This window comes from Pelophylax lessonae (genome assembly GCF_965119305.1).
Source record: "Pelophylax lessonae genome assembly, chromosome: 9".
Classification (NCBI taxonomy): Eukaryota; Metazoa; Chordata; class Amphibia; order Anura; family Ranidae; genus Pelophylax; species Pelophylax lessonae.
The window spans coordinates 38079231-38106555 of record NC_138776.1 but is presented as its reverse complement, the minus strand read 5'-3'; the positions used below and the strand labels follow the sequence as shown (position 1 = coordinate 38106555).

The window sequence follows — 27325 nt, the reverse complement described above, 5'->3', positions numbered from 1 at the left end:
TGGTGCAGTTCTATATGAGACAGGTACATGTATAGGGAAATTTATATCTGTAATGCAATAATGCAATATATGCAATATATAACATTTTTGGGTTTTTTACCTTCATTATCAATTTGCAACAAATGTAGTCCCATGCGGTTTCCAGCTGGGTCACACTTAAAGAGAGGGAGAAAAAAACTCCTTCAGTAATGTGCCTCCTTTTCAGGGTTGAGTAAGTGGTAAGGGTGGTGTTTTAAAAACTTACATTTTTCCTGTGCGCCGCTCTTTGTCCTCTCCCATCCCCATTCGGTTGGGGAATGAGAGAGGCAGTGGTTCCCCGGCCTTTTATCAGACTCGCGCATGCGCTGTGAGCGCCGCACGTCTGAAACCAGATCACATACAGCTGGTGTGTGTCTCTGGTGCGCCTGCGTCCTATGGACGAGTGCGCTTCCAGTTTCCACCGCTGTTGCTCACTGGCGCGGCCGCCGACACGGAGAGGACACAAGTTACAGACTGACAGAGTCTGAGGGGCCGATGTCGCTGGCTGTTGCGTTGTGCCTGAAAGACGCCCCTAGGAAGGAAAACATAGGGAGATCCTCCCAGGGGCTTACCGTGCCGGGTGTGCTAAAAGTATGTGGAGATTTTTCAAGCAAGGATTCAGTACATGGCATAACATGGCATAAGTGCATTATAATTTGCAAACAAGAGGTATATAAAAAAAGGGAAAAAAACAGGAGAAAGCATTCCATATAATTAATTGCAGTTTTAATAGCAGTATAATAGGTAGTCAGGTTAAAGGGAAAGGAGGGGGAATTTTCCGGTTGTATCCCTATTGGAAAGGAGTGGGGAAAGTCTGTTAGATCGGTCTTCTCAAAGCTTGGGGAATCTAAAAGGGAATTCCGCATTCGTGTCATGTCTTTTTATCTCCAAATCGCGTTTTTGATAGAAGATATGTATATATATATATGTATCTTTGGACGAGTTTTTTTGTGAATGGATTGGATGGTGTGAATGGAGAATGGTTATGAGTATGGGGTGTGTCAATGATTGCTTCATTGTATTCTATCCTTTCGTAGCGAGGTTTGTGTAGGTGATGTTTATTAAAAACAAGAGTTTTTGTGAATGGACTTTCTCACAGTTTTGTGATTTTTCATTTTTTGGTGAAGGTTTCTTATTCTAATCAGTTTTCCCTGATGAGAAACCTTCTAAAAAGGGGGCATAGCTTTCTGCTTCATTTAGGCCTGGAAAAGTGGTTGCGTTGAGATGTTTTATCCATCTCATCTCTAATTGAAGCAGGTTTCAATTAAATTCAATGGAAATGTGTAATTTTCACCTACCACTGGGTCGACACGTGGCCTACAAACACGCCCATAAGATGCCAAAAATATCCTTCATGGCCCTAGAACGGATCCACATCCCGAGGAGGGGGGGTGATTGGAACAAAACCCTGCTTCAATTAGAGATGAGATGGATAAAACATCTCAACGCAACCACTTTTCCAGGCCTAAATGAAGCAGAAAGCTATGCCCCCTTTTTAGAAGGTTTCTCATCAGGGAAAACTGATTAGAATAAGAAACCTTCACCAAAAAATGAAAAATCACAAAACTGTGAGAAAGTCCATTCACAAAAACTCTTGTTTTTAATAAACATCACCTACACAAACCTCGCTACGAAAGGATAGAATACAATGAAGCAATCATTGACACACCCCATACTCATAACCATTCTCCATTCACACCATCCAATCCATTCACAAAAAAACTCGTCCAAAGATACATATATATATATACATATCTTCTATCAAAAACGCGATTTGGAGATAAAAAGACATGACACGAATGCGGAATTCCCTTTTAGATTCCCCAAGCTTTGAGAAGACCGATCTAACAGACTTTCCCCACTCCTTTCCAATAGGGATACAACCGGAAAATTCCCCCTCCTTTCCCTTTAACCTGACTACCTATTATACTGCTATTAAAACTGCAATTAATTATATGGAATGCTTTCTCCTGTTTTTTTCCCTTTTTTTATATACCTCTTGTTTGCAAATTATAATGCACTTATGCCATGTTATGCCATGTACTGAATCCTTGCTTGAAAAATCTCCACATACTTTTAGCACACCCGGCACGGTAAGCCCCTGGGAGGATCTCCCTATGTTTTCCTTCCTAGGGGCGTCTTTCAGGCACAACGCAACAGCCAGCGACATCGGCCCCTCAGACTCTGTCAGTCTGTAACTTGTGTCCTCTCCGTGTCGGCGGCCGCGCCAGTGAGCAACAGCGGTGGAAACTGGAAGCGCACTCGTCCATAGGACGCAGGCGCACCAGAGACACACACCAGCTGTATGTGATCTGGTTTCAGACGTGCGGCGCTCACAGCGCATGCGCGAGTCTGATAAAAGGCCGGGGAACCACTGCCTCTCTCATTCCCCAACCGAATGGGGATGGGAGAGGACAAAGAGCGGCGCACAGGAAAAATGTAAGTTTTTAAAACACCACCCTTACCACTTACTCAACCCTGAAAAGGAGGCACATTACTGAAGGAGTTTTTTTCTCCCTCTCTTTAAGTGTGACCCAGCTGGAAACCGCATGGGACTACATTTGTTGCAAATTGATAATGAAGGTAAAAAACCCAAAAATGTTATATATTGCATATATTGCATTATTGCATTACAGATATAAATTTCCCTATACATGTACCTGTCTCATATAGAACTGCACCATTTAAAGGCATAAGGACATCCTTGCCCAGAACCGGTTTCATACGCACCGGAACCAAAACTAACCGCTAGGGGAGAATCACATGATCTACCCCTGATATGAGACACGGCCCATGTAAGTTCAATAATATACCTGTAGAACCACTATCAACTTTGTAGCTGAATCTCATAAATATATATATATATATATATATATTTTTTCAGGAAACCGCATGGTTCTCGCTGTGCTAAAGAGGGAGCCATTTCAACACACAAGGATTCAAAGAAAACAATATGTATGTACTAAATTTGAAAAATTCACCACTATTATTTAATTCACAAAAGTGGTGATACTTAAAATATTTAACAAAAATCTGCATTTTTACCAACAGAAATAGTGACAATCAACCTTGAAAAAGGCCCATTTTAGGGCCGAAACGCGTAGGATATAGGAGACACCTCTGATCTGAACCACCCAAGCTTAACAGCAGGGAAAGACAGAGATATACCCCTAAAAGTCACTATTTCTCACATGTCACTAACCCTCCTCCTATTACACAACTTCACAAGGGTCTATAACCCTTTCACGCAACTGTACTTCACTGTACATATGTTTTAAGAATTAAACATTTATTATTTATTATTATCATCATTATTTAGTTATTATTAGCAATTTTTTGCTTGTACTTTCTCGTATACTCCATACCTGCCTTAAAAGTCCCACTTCTTATTGGCCTGAGGTACCAACAAACCGATACAATACTCAACCAGGGACGACGGCAAACCCGACTATACATAGGGTCATAGAGATCAAAAACCCCCTCCTATCCATCCATTAGCAGCCATGTGCTCCCAGAGCGGAGACACTACAATTTAAAAGTGTTAGGACTGCAGATAAAACAGGGTGCCGTGTAGTGGCTCTGCAGCTTACACATGCATTTGCAAATGTGTGTCAATTAAACCCCTGTTCTTTATTTATATCATGAGACAGGTCTACTTGGTTGGTGGCAGACTGGAGGGTGAGTACATCAGACTGGGGGCTGGCTTCCATGCACCTCTCTTAATCCTTTTCAATTCGTTTTGTCATGAAATAAAGTTACATCGGCTACACTTGCCTGCCAGTGGGACTTTGCTTCTGCCTTCAAGAGCGGCCCTCAGTGTTAGCGTGGCATACCTGTGCACCCCAGAAGTCCATCCATCAGTCTGGTTGCGTCTCGCTCACACCAATACTTTTACATTGGAGACCCATTCCCCAGCGTAAGCGCCCAACAAACTTTTCTCTCACACCTAATATTAAGGAGGTTCCCTTTTTTGCTCCCAAAACAGCCCTGACCCATTGAGGCTTGGACACCACTATCCAAAGCATCACACTGTCTCCACCAGCTTGCCTTCTTGCCATACTGCTTCCTGGTGGCATCTCTTCCCCAACTAAGGGACACACGCCCGACCATCCACATGATTCATCAGACCAGGCCACCTTCCTCCATTGCTCCGTGGCCTAGTTCTGATGCTCACATCCCCATTGTAGGCACTGTTGGCTGTGGACACAGGTCAGCATGGGCACCCTGTCTGGTCTGCAGCTATGTAACCCCAGACACAACAAACTGCGATCCACTGTGTGTGCTGACATCTTTCCATCCGAACCAGGATGAACTTTTTCAGCAATCTGAGCTACAGTACAATAGCTCTTCTATTTGATGAGACTACACAGGCCAGCTTTCCCTCCCTATGTGCATCAATAAGCCTTGGCCAGCCCTGTCGCTGTTTTTTCTTCCTTGGACCACGCTTGGAAGGTCTTGACCACTGCAGACTGGGAACATCCCACAAGAGCTGCATACAAGAGTGTGCAGGTGAAGTGGAACAGAGGGGAGTGAGGGACAGATGGATTTCTGTATTCCAGGAGACAGGGCTGATAACGCTGGTTGGGATTTCCGTGTAGGATGGGCATTTTGTTGGCTGCTCAAACAGGAAGCTGGAAGCTCACAGGATTTCTGTAATTGCAGCCTTTTTAAAAAGTTAAAGAGGAATTTTGGGAAAAATCTAATAAATCTTAACCACTTGCCTACTAGGCACTTATACCCCCTTCCTGCCCAGGCCAATTTTCAGCTTTCAGAGCTCTCACACTTTGAATGACAATTGCGCGGTCATGCTACACTGTACCCATATGAAATTTTTTATAATTTTTTTCACACAAATAGAGCTTTCTTTTGGTGGTATTTAATCACCTCTGGGTTTTTTATTTCTTACAAAAAAAAAAGAAAAAAGACAGAAAATTTTGAAAAAAAAAAAGTTTTTCTTATTTTCTGTGAGTAAATTTTGAAAATAAATAAATTTTTCTCTTTCACTGATGTGCGCTGATGAGGCGGCACTGATGGGCACTGATAGGCTGCACTGATGGGCACTGATGAGGTGGCACTTATGGGCACTGATGAGAAGGTACTAATATGCCGCACTGATGAGCACTGATAGGTGGCACTGATAGGCGGCACTGATAAGTGGCACTGCTGGGCACTGAGAGGTGGCACTTGTGGGCACTGAGAGGCGGCACTGACGGGTGGCACTGATGGGCACTGAGAGGCGGCACTGAGAGGCGGCACTGATGGGTGGCACTGAGGGACACTGATGGGTGGCACTGATGGATACTGACGGGTGGCACTGATGGGCAGCACCATCAGTTCCCACACTCAGTGCCCATAGTGCTGCTAGTCAGTGCCCATCAGTGCCTAGATGAGCAGGCACTGATGGGCACTGACTGGCAGCACTATGGGCACTGACTGTGGGCACTGATGGGGAGCACTGATGGCGGGCACTGTGGGCAGTTGTGGCATTTTTTTCCCTTCTTCTGTAATCAAGGCACTGGTGATCAGTGCCCTGATTACATTTCTCTGTGTCCCCTTACCGGTGATCTGCTCTCCTCTTCCTCACACTGCAGTCTCCGTGTGAGGAAGAGAGCTGGCGATGAGAGATGATCTCATATGTTTACATATGAGATCAACTCTCATTGCACGGTCCGATCATGTGGTAAATGGCCGCTGTGATTGGCCATTCACCACGATCTGTGATTGGCTGTGTCCAAGGGACACGGCCGACACAGATTCTCCCCGATGCGCGCTCGCGGGAGTGCGCGGGGAGCCTGTTACTGGGAGGCTGTTTATAGACGGCCTCCCGGAAATTCGAGTCCGCGCTGTAGCCGTACTTCGGCTATAGCGCGGGCCGGAAGTGGTTAAATATACTCCCTCCCCCCTCCTTACACCTATTCTAACTAACCTAAGATCTGTATACTTACCAATTATCAGGCTGCTCTGGTCCAGTCACGTGATCCCCTGAGTCTGCCAGCAGCAGCTGCAGGGGAGAGGAGAGAGTGCTCGACAATGGCTGGTAATGCCTGAGTGGTGACGTTACCCATACGCTTACCATGGCCCATCTGTTTGTCGACGCTTCCTCCTTTTCCTTGAAGCTGCTGCAAGCTGACACAGGGGGGTGGTTTACATGACGGACCATAGCAGTCTGAAAATAGATAACTATATACATTTTTAAGATGACATTTTTAAGACTAGTTAGCTTTATACTGGAACGCTACTTTCAACCATCACACCTGAATTTACACAGGACGAACCTTCAGAGTCTCTTTTTCTTTCTCTATACGCTGATGTTCGAGGTGAACCTTCACAAGGACCGACTCTTTGGAGGAGATCTCTTCTTTCAGCTGGTCCACCTGATGGTTCATGATCTTCAGTTTCCTTTTCATCTCTGTAATCTCATCCTAAGGACATAGCAGGTGTTTGTTACCATCATCATTATTATTATTATACAGGATTTAAATATTTTGCCAACAATTTCCACAGCACTCTACAATATAAAGCAGGCTTTCTCAACCAGGGGTCCATGGAACCCTAGGGTTCCTCCAGAGGTTGCTAGGGTTTCCTTGATTAAGGAGCAGTTTCTGCCGCTCAAACAAGTTGCCACTGAAGCCAATGATCTTTTTTAGTTATGTAAAAGGTTTTTCCCATCGACCACCAAAGTAAGGAACATTCTTCTCCTTGACCATCACACTAATGTGTAACAACGGATATCCAGATATAGCTAAACACTTGATAAAAGTATTAAATAGCACTATACACTTCCACCAGATCATCCAAAGTGTATATGCGCTTACCAGAAGCAGTGGACCCCTTGTTACAGGGGGTCAAACACACGGATATAATCACAGGCACCAGACATCAGAAGGAGGCACCTTCTCCACGCATTCACTGATGATCCCAATATGATAACCTTGGAAATGGGCTCGCCAGCAGCTCAGCAAAGTCCCAGTGAGCAGATCCCAGATCCCTGGATCCCTTCCTGGTGGGGGGGGGAGGAATCAGATGTGGGGCTGTTTTTAGGAAGGCAGGGGGAGGGTAGGGACTCCCTTTTGTATCAGGAAGCTTTTGTTTCCCAGCATTGCATTAAAAAATCCACATTTTGCAGGGGGTGGGGGGAGGCAGTTTCCAGTCCTGTCTGGGCGGAGAGGGGACAGGATCCCAGAGGCCAGATGGAAAAGAAAAAATCAAAAAAATTCAAAAAAGGCAAATCAAAAGCATTCATGAATCCCCAGGTCTGAGCCTTGGCTGGCTGTGCTCTATGTCTCCAAGCCTTGGAGACAGAGAGCACAAAAAGCTTCCTGATACAAAAGGGAGTCCCTACCCTCCTCTGCTCACTGGGACTTTGCTGAGCTGCTGACGAGCCCATTTCCAAGGTTATCATATTGGGATCACCAGTGAATACGTGGAGAAGGTGCCTCCTTCTGATGTCTGGTGCCTGTGATTATATCCGCGTGTTTGACCCCCTGTAACAAGGGGTACACTGCTTCTGGTAAGCGCATATACACTTTGGGTGATCTGGTGGAGGTGTATAGTGCTATTCAATACGTTTATCAAGTGTTTACCTATATCTGGATATCCGTTGTTACACATTATGGACTGTGTTATGGACACTTTGGAATGATATGGTTTACCTGATTTGTCTGCTTATTGGTTGTGCACTTTTTGCATTGTATCACCATTTTTGTATACACTTTTTGCACTTTATTAATCACACTAGTGTTTTAGTTTAGCACAATCATATATTTAGTAATAAGTATTTCTTTGTCAATTCTCACGTTTATGTGCTGATTGCTGCTTCTAATTTGGGATCACTCCCACACTGATAATTCAACTTATTTGTCACCAATTCATCATTCAATTGAAGTCATTATTCAATGTCATCATTCAATTGATACTTTTCATACACATTTGTTCCTTTGCATATTACTATTCACTTGCGCAGGTTTGGGGTTCATCACCTTATTATTATTTCTTCATCACACTAATGTACAGTGAGCTGTAGATGCAGTCATTTTACACAATGGTTCCCTGAGACCAGAACATTATTTCAAGGTTCCTCCAGATTAAAACAGTTGAGAAAGGCTGATGTAAAGGGAGACAGTACAGTTCCAATACAACTCAATCCAAGAGGGTTAGGAGGTCCCTGCTTGTAAAAGCTAAATCTGGCCATAAACGTGTAGCTTTTTTGTTTTTGTTCAGCCAGCGGGCAGATTCCTCATCCGCTCACTCAAACAAGGTGGATGAAGGAATCCTGCCGAGACATTGTATAGACAGCGAAACTTGCCACTGTCAAAATACGCTGCTCAACAGCTGAAGCTGATTGGCTGCAGCCGCTGATTGACAAAAGAGTTCCAGCATGTCCAGCAGGGACAGCCACACTCACATCGAAATTTGGCTGGTCTCCACTGATCCAGCCAGAGACAGATTGGGAGTTATTTACTAAAACTGAAGAGTGCAAAATCTGGTGCAACTCTGCATAGAAACCAATCATCTTTGATGTTTTATTGTCAAAGCTGAATTGAATAAACTAAAGTTAGAAGCTAATTGGCTACCATGCACAGCTGCACCAGATTGTGAGTGATCCAGTTTTAGTATATGTACCTCATTATGTGTTACTGACAAATAAAATACATATTGTGTGCAAATCCAATGAGGTTGATTTACTAAAGGCAAATAAACTGTGCAGTTTCGCCAGAGCTTAGTAAATGAGATGAAGTTCTGCTGACTTCCATCATCCAATCACGTGCAAGCAAAAATGCTGTTTGTTTTTTTTTTCCTTGAATGTGATTGGGTGTTCTTTGCAAAGTGAAGCTTCATCTCATTTACTAAGCTCTGGAGCAACTGAACCCCAACCCAATATGTTTTGGGGCTGTAACTCTGCCCCCACATCATCAACCACATTTTGTATCCCCTTTTCTCTGTCCTGTAATGGAAAGAAGTTTTGCTGGCTAGCAAAGAAAGAGAGGAAAAAAAAAGGAAAAAGAAGGAAAATCCAAACATCATAGACATCTGTCACATCTATTGTGGAATTAAAGCGGTTGTATCCCGCTTTTTGACACTTTTACCTACAGGTAAGCCTATAATAAGGCTTACCTGTAGGTACAAATAATATCTCCTAAACCGGCACGGTTTAGGAGATATTTACAGTGCATGCAGTCGCTCGCGCGAGCGGCGCATGCGCTCTGAAGGTCCGGGGGGACCTTCAATTAAGTTGCCCGGGAGCTTGCCGGAAAAATCACTCCCGCGCGCATGCGCGGGAGTGACGTCATCGCGGCTCCAGCCAATCAGCGCGCTGGAGCCGTCTCTTCCGGCCAATCAGCGCGCCGGAGCCGCCGAACCCGGAAGAGACGACGAGGGATCATGGCAGCGCCCGCATCGATGTCCGGGGGTCCGTGTCGGGGCTTCGTTTTAAGGTAAGTTAAACATAATAAGCTAGTATGCGATGCATACTAGCTCATTATGCCTTTGTCTTGCAGGTTTTTCTTTTTTTATTTTTTTTTTTTATAGGGTTTACAACCGCTTTAACATGATGAAAGCCATTTCTGCAAGGCTGCATCTAAATTAATTCATCAAAGGATGAGAGGGGATAAACGCTTTTGACTTGATTGACCCTGATGTAGGGGGAAGAGTTACAGCCCCCAAAACACAATCAATTTGCAAACAATCATTGGACTGCATTTGTATTTCAACTTGATTGAAGATCACTTGTATCTATCACACCCAAGGTGATTGTGGAGGCCCTTAAGCTGAATGATTGGTAAAGTGGATCTGTTTAGGTGCAGCATTTATGATAAACTAAAGCCTCGTACACACGCAACGATTATTGGCCGGGAATTTTCGGCTTGTTAGTATGATGCTTTCGACAACCGTCTCCGACTTTTCGGCCGAATAAAATCTGTTGTGCAGGCTATAAATTTTTTGTTGGCCGTCAACATAACGGCCGATTTTCCGTCAGTCAGTACATATTTCGGCAGACAAAAATCTGATGAGCAAGACTGGGCATGCTCAGAGAAGAAAAAACACACGGAAAGTAAACCAGCACATGACATCACTTCTGAAGTAGATTTTTGTTGGCCGAGAAAATTTGTGTGCAGTCTAGGCACATTCCAGCCAACAAAACACAACTCTGGACAAAAGTCGGACAATCGGTCGGCCGATAATCGTTGCGTGTGTATGAGGCATAAGTCCCGGTTCACACATATGCGATGCGGGAACCCTAAGAATCCACTGCGGATTCCCGCATCACATTCAACTCACAGGCAGTTCAATACAAAGTTAACAACACCTCCAGATTAGTTTACATATCACAGTGCGGACTGTCATTTTGGACATGAATCGGATTGCATAGGTGTGAACACCCATGCGATCCAATTCTGGCACGGACCCAAAAAAGGGTCCTGTTCAAGTTGTGTCCGAATGCAAGCAAATTCAGCCATACAAGCTGTATGGCTGAAATCGCATCGCACAGACATTGCATGTGATTTGCAGAGCAGTGTGCTGCCAATCACATGCAATGTCTGTCATCGCATATACGTGAACCAGCTCTTGAGGCGGGGGGGGGGGGTGGCGGGGTAGATGTAAGCCAACGACAAGTGGTATGCAAAAGCCAAGGCATGAGGTAACCAGGGAGTAAATTAGTAGTTTGGTGGTGGTGTCATTGGCTAAAAAGGCCTTTTCCTGTAATCTGAGATAGTCCCTGCTATAATCCCCAGCCTGGAGCCTGGTTCCTGAGATGTTTGGCTATCCCTGCTCTGCTTTGTGTGTTCCAGCTGCTACACTCTCTATAGACTAAAGATAATTTTAAAAAATCCAGCAAGGATAGTGAGAACCATTTAAAATGGCTACAGCAGGTATTCAGAACTGGGAACTCGCAGACTCCCTGAGAGGTAGAAGAGGCTGTCAGATCATGGTTTAGCTCTCTAGTGTCTACCAAAAAAAGGATATCAGTAATGGGTGGATTGACCCTTAACCAAAACCAATAATATGTTAAACAGGATATTATACTGTACAGATTAAAAGGTATATGTACTGCCCATAGCCATTAAGGGGCTACGGCAATCTAATTTCAGGGGTCCCATATATAAACACTGCAGAAAATGTCAAGTGTCTAAATTATCCATAGTAACCAATTCCCACTGGAAAAATGTAAACAGCTCCATTGTATATGTATATGTCAGCCCCACTATCCCATCATCATTCTATACCCTGCTACTCATTAGGTCCTATAATCCTCTTTTTCCAATCCATCTGATTCCCACATTATCCGTTGTTGAGCAATCTCCCGCCATTTTGGACTGCTTACTGCTTCGATTATTATGGGTGTTATGGCCAAACTAGGCAATCTCTTTCTTTGAGCGCAATCCTTCATCCTTAATCTTCTACAGCCTTCAGGATTTGGTTTCTGACTATGGTTTGGTTCTTACCTGAGCTTCAATTAGATTTTTGCTGTACAGATTGCGGTCTGATCTCACAGCTTCATACAAATTCTGCTGCTGCTTCAACTTAGTTTCTGCTTCTGCTATCTTCTTCTTATAGTCAAAGATCTGCATCTCCCGAACTTTAATATCCTCCATGTGCTGGAGAACCTGTGAGGAAAGAGGAAAACAATAGGATAGGTTAAAGAAAAAAAAAAAATGTTTTACAGGCACACTGTTACATCGTAGAATAGATCACAGTCAGGATGAAATATTTCTGTAAAGAAAAAAAAAAAAAAAACTGCATCTTCAGAAACACTGATCCAATCAAATCCAGAGACCAGGGTATGGGGAGTATGGCTGAGCTGCACTGTGTGTGTGTCAATAGACGCACACAGTGCAGGTCGGAATCGAGCCCGCACGAGTACCCCTCCTAGCAAGTGGCTTGCTAGGGGAGGTACTTGAAGGCAGGAGGAGCCAGGAGTTCCGGCGAGGGTCCCCATAAGAGAAGGATCGGAGCCGCTCTGTGCAAAACCATTGCAAAGAGCAGGTAAGTATAAAATGTTTATTATTAAAAAAAAATATATATAACTGGTGATTCCTGGATCCATGTCCGGCTACCTAGGTTCTGGGACTGTGGGGTTCGGAGTGTGGGGGTCTTGTTCAATTACCCGCTTCAATCTTTCCCTTTCTCCTTTTTCTATTCGAATACTCTGATGCTATATTTTTTGGGTCCTCCCAATTGTCCTGACTCCAAGTGGAAGTGATGACTATCCGTAGGGATGGAGTCACGACACGAGTTGGAAACATTTTATTTTCTAGTTCTGTAACGAGATATTGATGTGCCTTATTTTTTACGACAATAAGATTCTGCACAGTATGAGAGATAGCCCACAAAATTAGACTGTTCTATATGGTTTGAGAAAATTTTGATTATCCTAAGAAGACTTCTTTATATAAAAAGATGGGCTTACAATCCATTGATATCTGTTGGACACTTGGGGAGGACATGTATTCTTTGTAATATCATTGTATTTTCATTGTTACTGTGAAATACTTTAATAAAAATATTGAAACAGAAAAAAGATCCTTTACAATTACTTTAAACAACTGATCAGCAGATCGCACAAATGAAGTCTGCCGCACTCATTGGCCAGCAGGGAAAAGCATGCATATCTAAAGGGATGCCAAGGATGTGTTCTTTCATATTATGCCCAGGAACAGCAGTACAATGACTGTCGTCAGCCCTAAAGATCATGCCCATACATTTTAACAGCAAAAGTGATTGATGTCCGAGAAAGCTAATAGAGATAGACCAACAGCAGTAATGATCAGGAGGAGAGAGAATTGGTGATTATTGAAGTCATTCAAACAGGAAATGAAGATGGACTCAAGAAAGCCTTTACAACTGCAAAGAGCTATATTTTGGAGGTGTGGGTCTTCTGGGAATTGAGAGTATTCCGTTTCAGCACAAGGGAGAACAAGTGTGAGAAAAAAGGTAAGATCGGAATTCAGCTTTTAAATTCAGCACCTAAAAATGTACGGTTTTATATGAAATGACCATGCAAGAAAGTAATTGGCCTCAAGTCTGCCAATCGCTGCCTTGGATCTAAGGGAAGTCAAAGACTCACCTTCTGTGTCAGCTCGCTGGCCTCATTGATATAGCGGTCCCTCTCCTTCTCCAGCTGGTAGATAATCTTTCGCTGTTTCTGGGCTTCTTCTTTATAATTAGTGATTTCTTCCTCCAGGTTCTTTTTGGACTGCTCATGGAGTTTCACCAAGTTGAGCTGCTTCTGGGTGGAACCAGCTGCTTTCAGAAGGTTCTACATACAAGAAATGAATGATCAGTGTACTGCATTCTAACAAAGATTTAGAAAACGGTCACATTCGGACATTTTATCCTTTTTAGCTCTTGTAGATAAATATCCCAAAAGGAAAGTTATTTTTTATCAAAGAATGCATGGATCAACCCTGTTCTGATATGTGCAAAGGAGGAAGAGTAAAGACCACTCATATTTACATAGTTTGTAAGATTGAATAAAGACACATCTAGTTCAACCTGGGTGGGTGTGTGTGTGAGCTTATGTCAATAATAATCCCATTATCCTTGCATGTTGTGCTCTTTAAAATGCCCATCTAATAATTTTTTGAAACTCTTGACACTCCCTGCTGATACCTTGTGGAAGGGAGTTCCACATCCTTACTACAAGGTATCAGCAGGGAGTGTCAAGAGTTTCAAAAAATTATTGAATGGGCATCTTAACAAGCACAACATGCAAGGATAATGGTAAAGAACCCTCTACGCAGTTCAAGGTTAAACCACTTCTCATCCAGTTTCAATCAATGGCTGCGTATCTTTTTAAACTCCCGCCCACTGAACAGATTTTTTCCCTTTGCTAGAATCACCATTGAGGTATTTGTATATTGCTATCATATCTCCTCTCAAGCATCTCTTCTCCAGAGAGAATACGTTTAATGCCTGTAGTAGTTCCTCATAGCCGAGGTCATCAAGTCCTTTTATTAGCTTTGTTGCCCTTCTCTGGACTTTCTCCAGTTCCAACACATCCTTCCTGAGGACCGGTGCCCAGAACTAGATGGCATACTCCAGATGTGGTTCGGACCAGAGTCTTGTAAAGTGGTAGAATTATAGTTTTATCTCTGGAGTAAATACCTTTTTTTATGCATGCTAACATTCTGCCTGCTTTGCTTGCAGTAGCTTGGCAATACAGGTATATCCCACTTTTAAGTACACAATGGGACCAGAGCATGTATGTAAAACGAAAATGTACTTAAAGTGAAGCAATACCTTTTTCCACTTCTCAATGCATGCAAATACACTAGCTCTATAGGAAATCTTGGTCAGCTTGACACGGAACTGCTCCCAAACCATAAGTGACAAGGACTCCAAGCTTGGGGAGCATGTTAGGGGACCCAGGACTAAGACATGGTAGATTACCTAGGCAAGCTGGCCGGCCACAAAATAGGATATGTTGTAGTCCGGGGCCCCCCTCTCGGTGCTCCCCAAGTTTGGTATCCCTGTCACTTATGGTTTGGGAGCAGTACCATGTCGTCCCATATATGCCAATGTTATACAGGGAGCAGTGCCATGTCAAGCTGACAAAGATTTCCCAAAAACGCCAATGTTAGACCGGGATCAGTGCCTTGTCAAGCTGACCAAGATTTCCTATAGACGCCAATGTTAAAAACCGGGAGCAGTGCCTTGTCAAGCTGGCCAAGATTTCCTATAGACACCAATGTTAAAAACCAGTACTAGTGCCATGCCAAGCTCACCAAGCTGTGTCTGTACTCGCAAGTGTACGTAAAGTGAGTGTACGTAAAATGGGATATGCCTGTACATGTTGCTGAGCCTGTCATTTACTAGGACCCCCAGATCTTTTTCTCTCCTGGATCCCCCCAGAGGTTCTCCCCCTAGGGATTAACTTGCATTCGTTTTATAAGCCTCCAAATGCATTACTTTACATTTTTCAACATCAAACCACATTTGCCATGTAGTTGCCCATCCCTTATTTTACGGAGGTCCTCCTGTAAGGTTTCCAAATCTTGCTGTGAAATGATTGCCTCTGCTTAGCTTTGTATCATCAACAAACACTTAGATTGAACTATTTATGCCAACCTCTATATCATTTATGAATAAATTGGTCCCAGGACAGATCCCTGGGGTACCCCACCTACCACTACAGACCATTCTGGGTACTTGCTATATATCACCACCCTTTGAACTCGCCCCTGTAACCAGTTTTCTATCCAGGTACATATCCTATAGTCTATGCCAATGGACCTCAGTTTGTAAAGTTGATAAAATGTATTAATCTACCCTACTCCCTTTAGTTGATAATCTGATGATCTGGGACCCTTTTTGCTCACCTGATTTAAAGAAGAATTTCAGGTACGGATATGGTATGGTCCAAGTATGGTCCAGCCTGGACCAATGTAACCATACATATAGCATATATTGCTCCCAACTTGCTGAAGCTCTCACAGTGGCCACCTCATCAGCCTACTTCTTGGGCCTACACCATACATATGTAGCACTGCTCCCTAGAGGGCTGCTGAAGATTACACTTTAAGGATTCCCCTGGGTTACCTGTAGCAACTGCAAGCAGAAACCTTAGTACTTTAAGTTCTTGGCTCAGTCAAAGATCAGTCCAGGGGATGTTGTTTTTGTGGTTTTATTGTAATTGGGATGGGAGAAGGAATGAGTGGGATACTCCAACTATTGTGTTAACTATTCACAATGCTGAGGACTCTAAACTTGAGAATGCGGCAAGGCCGCTGCTTCATCCTGCCACTTGAATGAAGATAAGGTAAGTGTTTCCATTACATTTCTCTTCAGGGGACTCCCCTAGTATCCCCTTTTCCTCTGGGCTAACTGACACCCATCCACTGACTCTACACTCCGGAGTGGTTCTCATTCCTGGGCAGATCCCTGGGCAAGTTCCTCTGTACTCACGGACACTGTTTTTCCAGATTCTGTTGTGCCCCAACTCCTGTAGTCAGCTTCTCCTGGACCTCTGGGTTCAGTCTCATGCCCCTGGTACACCAGACCGACTGCCTGTGACCACCACCAACTTGTTGCAGAAGAGGAGGCAGCTGCCACCCTCCTTCTGGGACTTTGCTTCCCACCCAAAGACCTCTACCTCATGTGCCCCTGGCTTTTTATACCCTGTCCCATAATGCACCACTGTCTGTGCCAACCCCTGGGACAGTACCAAAAGCCTGTGTACCATTGGTTGGGTTTCCTCCAGCATCCAACGTGCCTCCCCATTGGATCTGCTGGGGACAATCCCTAAGAACAAATGAATACACACTGGGCACACCAAGCAGACCTGACTACAAATCCTGCTCCCTGATAAGCAGAGTGCACATTCGTTTTGCCTGCTGCTCTCCTGATAAGCAGACAGAGCCAAAACTACACTCTCTGACTAGCATCTAACTAGGAGGGTGCTACACATACAATGTTTTTGTGCAGAAAATCATTTTTCCTACAGTAATAATTGTCCCAGAATCCGCCTGGAGCAGTTTTAAAAACAATTGAGACTGACAGAAACAAAATATAATGACAGAATAACCAACATTCTAAATATGACGACTCTCGGAGAAGGGTGGTGGGGCTTGGTGTTTCCATGGTTACCAGTTGCTCACCTTGTTCAGCATGTCCCTTTCTCTCACCAGATCGTCCACTGCCTTCTTATCTAGCTCAGCTTGTTTTTTTGCAGACTCCAGCTCTGGAGAAATGGAGACATATTATACTGCTAAGTAAGAAGGGAGAACTGACTACACAAGTTAAAAATTCAATATCAATCCTCAGACTCCCACAGTCCATAAATTCACATCAATGACACTGCTGCGTCCAGTTTGTGAAATATATATACGAAGTACAAAATCTGCGGCATCTCATAAGCCCCATGCACGTGGGAGCGTACAGCATAAAATCTGGGAGTATTTCCTGCCCGGGGCCCAGAAGCATATGACTGCATGCATACACGCATTTGTGCAAATACTGGGGTATACCTGAGTACAGCACCATTGATTTCTATGGGCAGCTCCCAGGTGGGGAAATACACCCACATTTTACATGGTATAGCCCATGGCACCAATGTGAATGAGGCCATAATGATACTCGTCGATAGAAGGTTACAGGACCATCTTACCGAATGGGCGCGCTGGGTAGTTGCCCGGGGGTCCCACTTGCCCAGGAGGCCCCACCTGCCCACCCACCCAGCCAAGCATTAGTCCCGATTCCCATGTGCATCCTGCCGCCGAACTTAGCAGGTGGCAAGCACATGTCGGCCTTGCGCTGCTGTCAGGCCACTTGGGCCGTGGAGTGGGAGCCCACAACTGCAGGAATGCCTGTCCGCCTCTACGGAAACAGGCACACACAGGACAGTCCAGTCTGACTCCCATCCGCGTGTGTGTTCACCGGACCCAGCCATCCAACTTGGAAGCGGTCATTAGCCTGGCACTGCTGTACCAATAAATATCGCCTTATCAATAATTTGCATTTTTATTCTCGTGGGTGATTGTGTAGGCGGGACCCCAGTGCACTGCATTGCCCCGGGGCCCTTTAATGCTCTTAAGATGGCACTGGAAGGTTATAGTGGTTTGTAAACTTCAGAAATGAAATCTGAAGAAAGAAAATTCCTCTATAGTGTGTACTTGTCTTAGTCCAGAGCACTAAGTGTCATTTCTGTCTGCTACCACATTCCTCTGCTATCTGCATGAGTCACTTCTGACAGGTTTTCCTGCCACCAATAGAAAAAAAAAAAAGGTGACAGGGGTGGAATCTTTAGCACACAGTCTGTAATTGACAGCCTCAGCTCTGTTCCTGTTTGCAGTGTGGTGGGGGTGTGTCCCTTCCCTCCAATCATAACTCAGAGCTCTCCTCACTGAGCTCCACAGTGTAACTTCAGCTCCCCATCCCATTTTTCTGAAAGCTCAGACAAGCCTTATAAATCCTGCACTTTGAATGGATGTAGAGAAGAGAGGGCTCCAGATAAACAGGTACAACTTATCTAGGAGGATTTTCTTAATGTCTGTGTTTTATCTGAGGCCAGTATACGAAAGGGTTTACACAAAAGTGAGTACACCCCTCACATTTTTGTAACTATTGTATTCTATCTTTTCATGTGACAACACTGAAGAAATTACACTTTGCTACAAAGTAGTGAGTGTGAAACTTGTATAACAGTGTAAATTTGCTGTCCTCTCAAAACAACTCAAAACACAGCCATTAATGTTAAAAACACTGGCTATAAAAGTGAGTACACCCCTAAGTAAAAATGTCCACATTGGGCACAATTAGCAATTTTTCCTCCACAGTGTCATGAGACTCGTTAGTGTTACAAGGTCTCAGGTGTAAATGGGGAGAAGGTGTGTTAAATTTGGTGTCATCGCTCTTACACTCTCATACTGGTCACTGGAAGTTCAACATGGGCACCTCATGGCAAAGAACTCTCTGAGGATCTGAAAAAAAAGAATTGTTGCTCTACAAAAAGATGGCCTAGACCAGGGATTCCCAAACTACGGCCCTGCAGCTGTTGCAGAACTACACATCCCATGAGGCATTGTAAAACTCTTGACATATACATACATGACTAGGCATGATAGGAATTGTAGTTCCTGAACAACTGGAGGGCTGTAGTTTGGGAAACCCTGGCCTAGCCTATGAGAAAATTGCCAAGACCCTGAAACTGAGCTGCAGCACGGTGGCCAAGACCATACAGCAGTTTAACAAGACAGGTTCCACTCAGAACAGACCTTGCCATGGTCAACCAAAGAAGTTGAGTGCATGTGCTCAGCGTCATATCCAGAGGAAGTCTTTGGGAAATAGACGTATGAGTGCTGTCAGCATTGCTGCAGAGGTTGAAGGGGTGGGGGGGTCAGGCTGTCAGTGCTCAGACAATATGCCGCACACTGCATCAAATTGGTCTGCATGGCTGTCGTCCCAGAAGGAAGCCTCTTCTAAAGATGATACATAAGAAAGCCCACAAACAGTTTGCTGAAGACAAGCAGACTAAGGACATGGATTACTGGAACCATGTCCTGTGGTCTGATAAGACCAAGATAAACTTATTTGGTTCAGATGGGGTCAAGCGTGTGTGGCGGCAACCAGGTGAGGAGTACAAAGACAAGTGTGTCTTGCCTACAGTCAAGCATGGTGGTGGGAGTGTCATGGTCTGGGGCTGCATGAGTGCTGCCAGCAACGGGGAGCTACAGTTCATTTAGGGAACCATGAATGCCAACATGTACTGTGACATACTGAAGAAGAGCATGATACCCTCTCTTCGGTTCCAACATGATAGCGACCCCAAACAAGCCTCCAAGACAACCACTGCCTTGCTTAAGAAGCTGAGGGTAAAGGTGATGGGCTGGCCAAGCATGTCTCCAGACCTAAACCCTATTGAGCATCTGTAGGGCATCCTCAAATGGAAGGTGGAGGAGCGTAAGGTCTCTAACATCCACCAGCTCCGTGATGTCGTCATGGAGGAGTGGAAGAGGACTCCAGTGGTAACCTGTGAAGCTCTGGTGAACTCCATGTCCAAGAGGGTTAAGACAGTGCTGGAAAATAATGGTGGCCACACAAAATATTGATACTTTGGCTTACTTTGGACATTTTAACTTAGGGGTGTACTCACTTTTGTTGCCAGCGGTTTAGACATGAATGGCTGTGTGTTGAGTTATTTTGAGGGGACAGCAAATTTACACTGTTATACAAGCTGTACACTCACTACTTTACATTGTAGCAAAGTGTCATTTCTTCAGTGTTGTCACATGAAAAGATATAATAAAATATTTACAAAAATGTGAGGGGTGTACTCACTTTTGTGAGATACTGTATGTTCACACTAACAGCTGTGCCTTAGGATTTCAGGGCCAGAAATCCCATTGGTAGTGAAATCTTTTCTGAGCATTGTTTGTAAGCTATCAATCTTCCATAAGAACACTGGAAAGAATTCAATAAATAATTTACATCACCTTTCTGGCAGTAAGGTCCCTTTAAAATGGCCGGCGCCTTATTCAGGAAAGCCTTGCAACAGTTTCATTACTAGTTCTGAAAGGTGTGACAGATTCACGTCTTTCTTATTTCCACCGCTATGGCAGTGACAGATTCACAAAGAATTACCACCAGTTAGCAGGTTAAAAAACTCACTGTAATTAAAGTGATATTAAAGGCTACAATTTTTTTTTTTTTTAATAAATCGGTAATACTTACCCGCTATGTTCAATGATATTAAACAGAAAAGTCCCTTACCTCCTCCTCTGGCAGTTTCCCACTGTGGCTGTCCATTCCTTCCTCCTCTGAGTGCCTCCTTAGCAAGCCGGGTACTAAGGAGACACCCATGTGCAGGCTACTGAGGTGGGCTGTGTGCATCCATAGACACACAAAGAGCTGGTAAGCCATGCCCTCCCCCTCCATTTTCACAGGAATTTGACTGAGAACAGCAGGAGCCTCCCTGCCCCCCAGTGTCTTCTGTGAAAGCAGGACGTGAGGGACAGTGCTGCAGCCAGGACAGCACCAAAGTGGTGACCGGAGTCAGGTAAGTGTTTAGAGATGAGGGGAATTAGAACAGGTAGTGGGACATTTGTTACCTTACTGCAGAAAATGCATAAAGGTAAAACGTTTCACTTTAGAACCACTTTAAGACCAACTCTGAGTTGGCATACAGAGAGACACCAGTGCTGAGTCAGAGCGGAGCATGTATTTGTGGGAGGAGGTCAAGCAGAACTAAACTCTCTCAATCAACATTAACTATTTTTAATCTTTATGTTTCCAGCATTGGTAAATACAATATATTACCAAAAGTATTGGGACGCCTGCCTTTACACTGAACTTTATTGGTATCCCAGTCTTAGTCTGTAGGGTTCAATATTGAGTTGACCAATCCTTTACAGCTATAACAGCTTTAACTCTTCTGGGAATGCTGTCCACAAGGTTTAGGAGTGTGTCTATGGGAATGTTTGCCCATTCTTCCGGAAGCACATTTGTAAGGTAAGGCACTGAAAGGGGTGAGAAGGCCTAGCTGTCTCTGCTCTAATTCCTTCCAAAGGTGTTCTATCGGGGTGAGGCAGGGCAGTCAAGTTTCTCCACCCCAAACTCGCTCATCCATATATTTATGGACCTTGCTTTGTGCACTGGTGTGCAGTAATGTTGGAATAGGAAGGGGCCATCCCCAAACTGTTCCCCCAAAGTTGGGAGCATGAAATTATCCAAAATGTCTTGGTATGCTGACGCCTTAAGAGTTCCCTTCACTGGAACTAAGGGGCCAAGCCCAACCCCTGAAAAACAACCCCACACCATAACACCCCCCTCCACTATGTAATTTGGACCAATGCACAAATCAAGGTCCATAGACATGGATGAGCAAGTTTGGGGTGGAGGAACTTGACTGGCCTGCACAGAGTCCTAACCACAGATAGAACACCTTTGGAAGGAATTAGAGCAGAGACAGCTAGGCCTTCTCACCCCTTTCAGTGCCTTACCTTACAAATGTGCTTCCGGAAGAATGGCCAAACATTCCCATAGACACTCCTAAACCTTGTGGACAGCATTCCCAGAAGAGTTAAAGCTGTTATAGCTGCAAAGGGTGGGCCAACTCAATATTGAACCCTACGGACCAAGACTGGGATACCAATAAAGTTCAGTGTAAAGGCAGGCGTCCCAATACTTTTGGTAATATATTGTATTTACCAATGCTGGAAACATAAAGATTAAAAATAGTTAATGTTGATTGAGAGAGTTTAGTTCTGCTTGACCTCCTCCCACACATACATGCTCCGCTCTGACTCAGCACTGGTGTCTCTCTGACTCAGCAGTGGTGTCTCACCCCTTTCAGTGCCTTACCTTACAAATGTGCTTACGGGAAAGAATGGTCATGAGTTAGAGCAGAGGCCTTCTTGTCCACATCAGTGCCTGACCTCACACATGCGCTTCTGGAAGAATGGTCAAACATTCCCATAGACACACTCCTAAATCTTGTGAACAGCCTTCCCAGAAGAGTTGAGGCGGGTATAGCTGCAAAGAGTGAGCCAACTCAAAGCTTCAGTGCTTTCTCAACAAAGTACAGCATGGAGACATGGATGGATGGGGGAGTTTGCTTTGAATATTAAATAATAAAAATAAATGAAAAAGCATTTTTAAGTTTGTGTTGCTAAGATACAGCTATGTTCCAATTTAAGGGATCTAACAAAGTTCTGGATACTACTAAAAACCTGATGGTGATCGAATCCTTCCCCTCTCTATCCATAAATAAATCAATAAAAGCCATAGCCAGCTACATAATATTATCTACTACATGTTCAGATCCATCAAGAAGAATATAAGAATGGAGTAACTATACCTCTCTCAAGTCCAGTAATTTGATTTTTCAGGGTCTCCCTCTGTTGTTCCACCTCGATCTTCTGTTCTTCCATTTGTCTGTACTTCCTTTGTATGGACTCTCTGGCTCTGGAAAGTTTGGAGATCTCTTGCCTCATCTGGCTGACTTCATCTTCTCTAGACTGATCAACAAGATCATGATGAGGTTATCGGTAAAGTTCATACATTTTAAAACCCGCCAAAATGATGGTCAAACCAAGCTGCTCAAACCAGACACCTTCCAAGTAAGGTCTCAGAGCTGCCAGTAAATAATCCAGAAAAAGCCTTGTCATAGACTTCTATGGAGGCTTTGGAGATGCTTTGAAGCGCCAAGAAAGGGACATGGGGGAGAAATTTTAAAGTGAAGCAAAACAAATGCAACGTGTGAACAGGGCTGTAAGCGGACCATTTTTTTAGTGACACACACTTTGATTGGCATTCAGAGTTCTTTAATAAAAGTGTGTCCAATTCCACATTTTGAAGCAAGTGTAAATGACCCCCCTTACATCTATTTCACCATTCAGAGAGTGCAGTAGATGGAATATAGTCACTTGATTGGCATCCAAATCCATTTCAAAGATGTTCAGTTAGGTTGAGGTCAGGGTTATGAGTAGGCCACTCAGGTTCCTCTACACCAAACTCATCAAACCATGTCTTTATGGAGCAACAGGAGCACAGTCATGGTGGAACAGAACAGTTTGGGTCTTCCCCAAACTGTTACCACAAGGTGCACAAGTGTCCAAATGTCTTTGTATGCTGTAATAATTCCAATACCACTCACTGGAAACACCTGAACTCAGTTGTTCAGAGGGGTGTCCTCATACTTTTCCTCATATGGTGGGTGTAATGATCAAGTATCCCCAAACACTGGTTATATAGAGTATATAGGTGTCATGCACACTTTCTTAGTTGCTTCTGCAAGTATGGAGCTTTTCAATTTAATCGCCGCAATACACATCTTCAGTTTTCGTTAAATCTGAACTCCAGGAATAATCTTTATTGCCTACCGACATTGGTCCAACAATGTAAGCATGCATATCTCAAACCTGAGGGGTCAGTGAAGCCAGAAAGCATTCTGATAGTCAGTGCTACTAAAGTGAAAGCCATAATCACCCAGGTCCAGCTCAATGGAACACTGACCACAGGGGACTTACTCGGGAATTTTGCCATTTATAGAACGTTTTTTACACTGCTCAAAAAAATGAAAGGAACACTTTGAAAACACATCAGATCTCAATGGGGAAAATATGCTGGACATCTATACTGGTATGGACTGGGTACTGTGTTAGGAATGAAAGGATGCCACATCGTTTGATGGATATGAAAATTATCATCATACAGACGGCTGAATTCAGAAACACCCTGAAAATCAAAGTGAAAAAATGATGCAGCAGGCTAGTTTATTTTGCTGAAGTTTCATTGCAGCAACTCAAAATGGTACTCAGTAGTTTGTAATGAGACGATGGATGGTATCCTGGGGTATTTCCTCCCAGATCTGGACCAGGGCATCACTGTGCAACCTGGTGGCATCGGATGGACCGACACATAATGTCCCAAAGGTGTTCTATTGGATTTAGGTCAGGCAAGCGTGGGGGCCATTCAATGGTATCAATTCCTTTATCCTCCAGGAACTGACTGCATACTCTCACCACATGAGGCCGGGCATTGTTGTGCACCAGGAGGAACCCAGGACCAACTGTACCAGAGTAGGGTCTGACAATGGGTTCAAGCATTTCATCCCAATACCTAAAGGCAGTCAGGGTGCCATTTTCTAGCCTGTAGAGGTCTGTGCGTCCCTCCATAGATATGCCTCCCCAGACCATCACTGACCCACCACCAGACCAGTCATGCTGAAAGATGTTACAGGCAGCATAACGTTCTCCATGGTTTCTCCAGATCCATTCACTTCTGTCACATGTGCTCAGGGTAAACCTGCTCCCATCTGTAAAAAGCACAGGGCACTTGCCAATTCTGTTTTTCAATGGCAAATGCCAATGAAAACCAAGGTGTGGGCAGCAAGCAAAGGACCCACTAGAAGATGTCGGACCCTCAAGCCACTGTCATGAAGTCTGTTTCTGATTGTTTGGTCAGAAACATTCACACCAGTAGTCTGCTGGAGGTCATTTTATAGGGCTCTGGCAGTGCTCATCCTGCTCCTCCTTGCACAAAGGAGCAGATACCGGTCCTTCTGATGGGTTAAGGACCTTCTACGGCCCTGCACATCTCTCCTAGAGCAACTTCCTGTCTTCTGGAATCTCCTCCTTGCTCTTGAGATTGTGCTTGGAGACACAGAAAACCTTCTGGCAATGGCACGTATTGATGTGCCATCCTGGAGGAGTTGGACTGCCTGTGCAACCTCCATAGGGTCCAGATATTGCCTCATGCTACAAGTAGTGACACTGACCCTAGCCAAATGCAAAACTAGTGAAAAACAGTCAAAAAAGATGAGTAGGGGGAATAAAAATCAGTGGCCTCCACCTGTAAAACCATTCCTGTTTTGGAGATTGTCTCATTTTTGCCCATCTAGTGCACCTGTTGTTAATTTCATTAACACTAAAGCAGCTGAAACTGATTAACAACCCCCTCTGCTACTTAACTGACCAGATAAATATCCCAGGAGTATAATTGACTTGATGCTATACTCTGATTAAAAAGTGTTCCTGTATATTTTTGAGCAGTGTATTTTGTGCAATAAATACAAGACATTCTCTGATTGCACAAAGTGGAGAGAAGGGGTAGTGATGTTATAATCAGAAAACGCCTTTAATTCATTAAAAAAAAAAAAAAGGCATTCTAAAAATATATAGATTGACCGTCTCTGGTCAGTGTGCAGTGGGGCAGCTGCTTGGCACAGGACCCAGAAGATTGTGGTGATTACTGTAGTAGCGCTGACTATTACAGTAATTGTTAGCTTCCAAAGTGGCCCCTCAGGTATGAAATGTGCATAACTACATTGTCAAGCTGGATCAATGTAAGGCCTCGTTCGCATGGGCAGTAAAAACAGGCAGCTGAGTTGTGATTTTACCGCCGCCCCACCCGTACACCCAAAACCTAGCATACAGCTGGAAGGGGCTGGACACATGTACACAAACATAATGCAGCTGGTTGAGTTGACAGGTGGCAATTGTTTGTTCTTGTTTTGTACAAACTTTATTTAAGGTGTACAAAATGTACGCTTTATTCAACGCAATGTACAGCAGAACAAAGTGCTGTGCTGCTGCACATTATAAAACAAGAAAGAGCTGCGCTTGGAACAATCAATTCAATAAAAGCGAATAAAAAAGATATATTTAAAAAACTAAGACAACAGCAGCTGCACATATATAAACATACACAATATATAAAGTAATAGGTGCAGCGCTAGAGAACAAGCATATAAAAGTTCCAAAAAATCTGTGTGTAGTCCTATTTGGTTTAAATCAGCAAATGTCTGTGATTCCAAGATGGTATTGCTGGGTTAAACATATCACCACCACCAGATGTCACCAAACACACTGACCCTTACCGTCAGGCTGATAAGACTGCACCAGATAAATAATCTCCACGCTGGTTCATCCAAACTTAACCACAGATCTCCATAAAATCTCAGGAACATGAATGGCAGATGAGTCACAGATCCTCATATGGCCCCAAAAATAGTGAAAAGGCTCATAGTGCAGTAAGTTAACCACTTAAGCCCCGGAGGATTTGGCTGCTAAAAGACCAGGGGGTATTTTGCGATTCGGCACTGCGTGACTTTAACGGACAATTGCACGGTCGTGCGACGCTGTACCTAAACTAATTTGACGTCCTTTTTTTTCCACAAACAGAGCTTTCTTTTGGTGGTATTTGATCACCTGTGCGATTTTTTGATCACGCGCTATAAACAAAAAAAGAGCGTCAATTTTGCAAAAATAACAATATTTTTCACATTTTTTTATATGAAATTCCCCCCCAAAAAAAAAGTAAAAAATCAAAATTTTTTAACATTTTCGGCCAATTTGTTTTATGCTACATATGTTTGGTAAAAAAAATCGCAAAAAGCATATTTTGATTGGTTTGCGCAAAAGTTATCGCGTTTACTAACAAAGGGAAAGATTTTTGTCATTTTTGTTGTTGTTTTTTTAAGGCGTAATGGCAGCGATCTGCGATTTTTTTTGCGGTACTGCGACATTGGGGCGGACAGATCGGACCCTTGACTGACATTTTTGACACTTTTGGGGTTACCAGTGACATTTCTACAGTAATCAGTGCTATATATATGCACTGTTACTGTAAAATTACACTGGCAGTGAAGGGGTTAACTTTATTTGAGAGGGAGGGGCTGTGTGTGTCCCTAGGGGCGTGATTCTAACTGTGATTGGCTGTGGCTTGAGCTGTAGGAACACTGATCAACGGTCCTACATAGTAGAACCGTATGATCAGTGTTTCTACACAGGGGAGAATGACAGGCAGCTTGTTTACACCTCCCTCTCCCCCGACGATCGCAGAGTGAGCGGCGGACATCGGGTCCGCCGGTCACACGCGCGGGGGGGTCCGTGACCGCCGCCGGCGTGCGCTCGCTCCCCAGAGCCTCCCAGGCTAGTGACGTACCAATACGTCACTCTGCCTGTGAGGGGCTGACCGCCGCAGTATATGTACTTGCGGCGGTCGGCAAGCGGTTAAATTAAAGTAGTGCTTTATTAAATCATAAAATACACGCACATTCTATCAGGATGGCTTCAGCGTATAAACAGTGTGGGTTATTTCCTTCCAAGAAGATGGCTGCTGCGTCCTCCGGCGCAATGAAGTCACACGCTCCGTAGCCCGCCCGACGTCGCCCCTGACGACGTCATTGTTGACGAAACGCCGCGTCGGTTGGGCTACGGATCGTGTGACGTCATTGCGCCGGAGGACGCAGCGGCCATCTTCTTGGAAGGAAATAACCCACACTGTTTATACGCTGAAGCCATCCTGATAGAATGTGCGTGTATTTTATGATTTAATAAAGCACTACTTTAATTTAACTTACTGCACT

At 44.1% G+C, this 27325-nt stretch overlaps 1 protein-coding gene across 1 annotated transcript in view; it reads right to left on the bottom strand.

The window, feature by feature from the left end:
* The window catches only part of CFAP58 (cilia and flagella associated protein 58), a 211706-nt gene that overhangs the window by 82175 nt on the left and 102206 nt on the right, over positions 1–27325 (bottom strand). Inside the window, exons 7-11 of the mRNA XM_082267890.1 lie at positions 22313–22472; positions 16617–16699; positions 13085–13276; positions 11463–11624; positions 6294–6440 (exon numbers count right to left, since the gene is read on the bottom strand). Of these exons, the coding sequence (XP_082124016.1) occupies positions 6294–6440; positions 11463–11624; positions 13085–13276; positions 16617–16699; positions 22313–22472 (744 nt within the window). The remainder of the gene's footprint in view (positions 1–6293; positions 6441–11462; positions 11625–13084; positions 13277–16616; positions 16700–22312; positions 22473–27325) is intronic.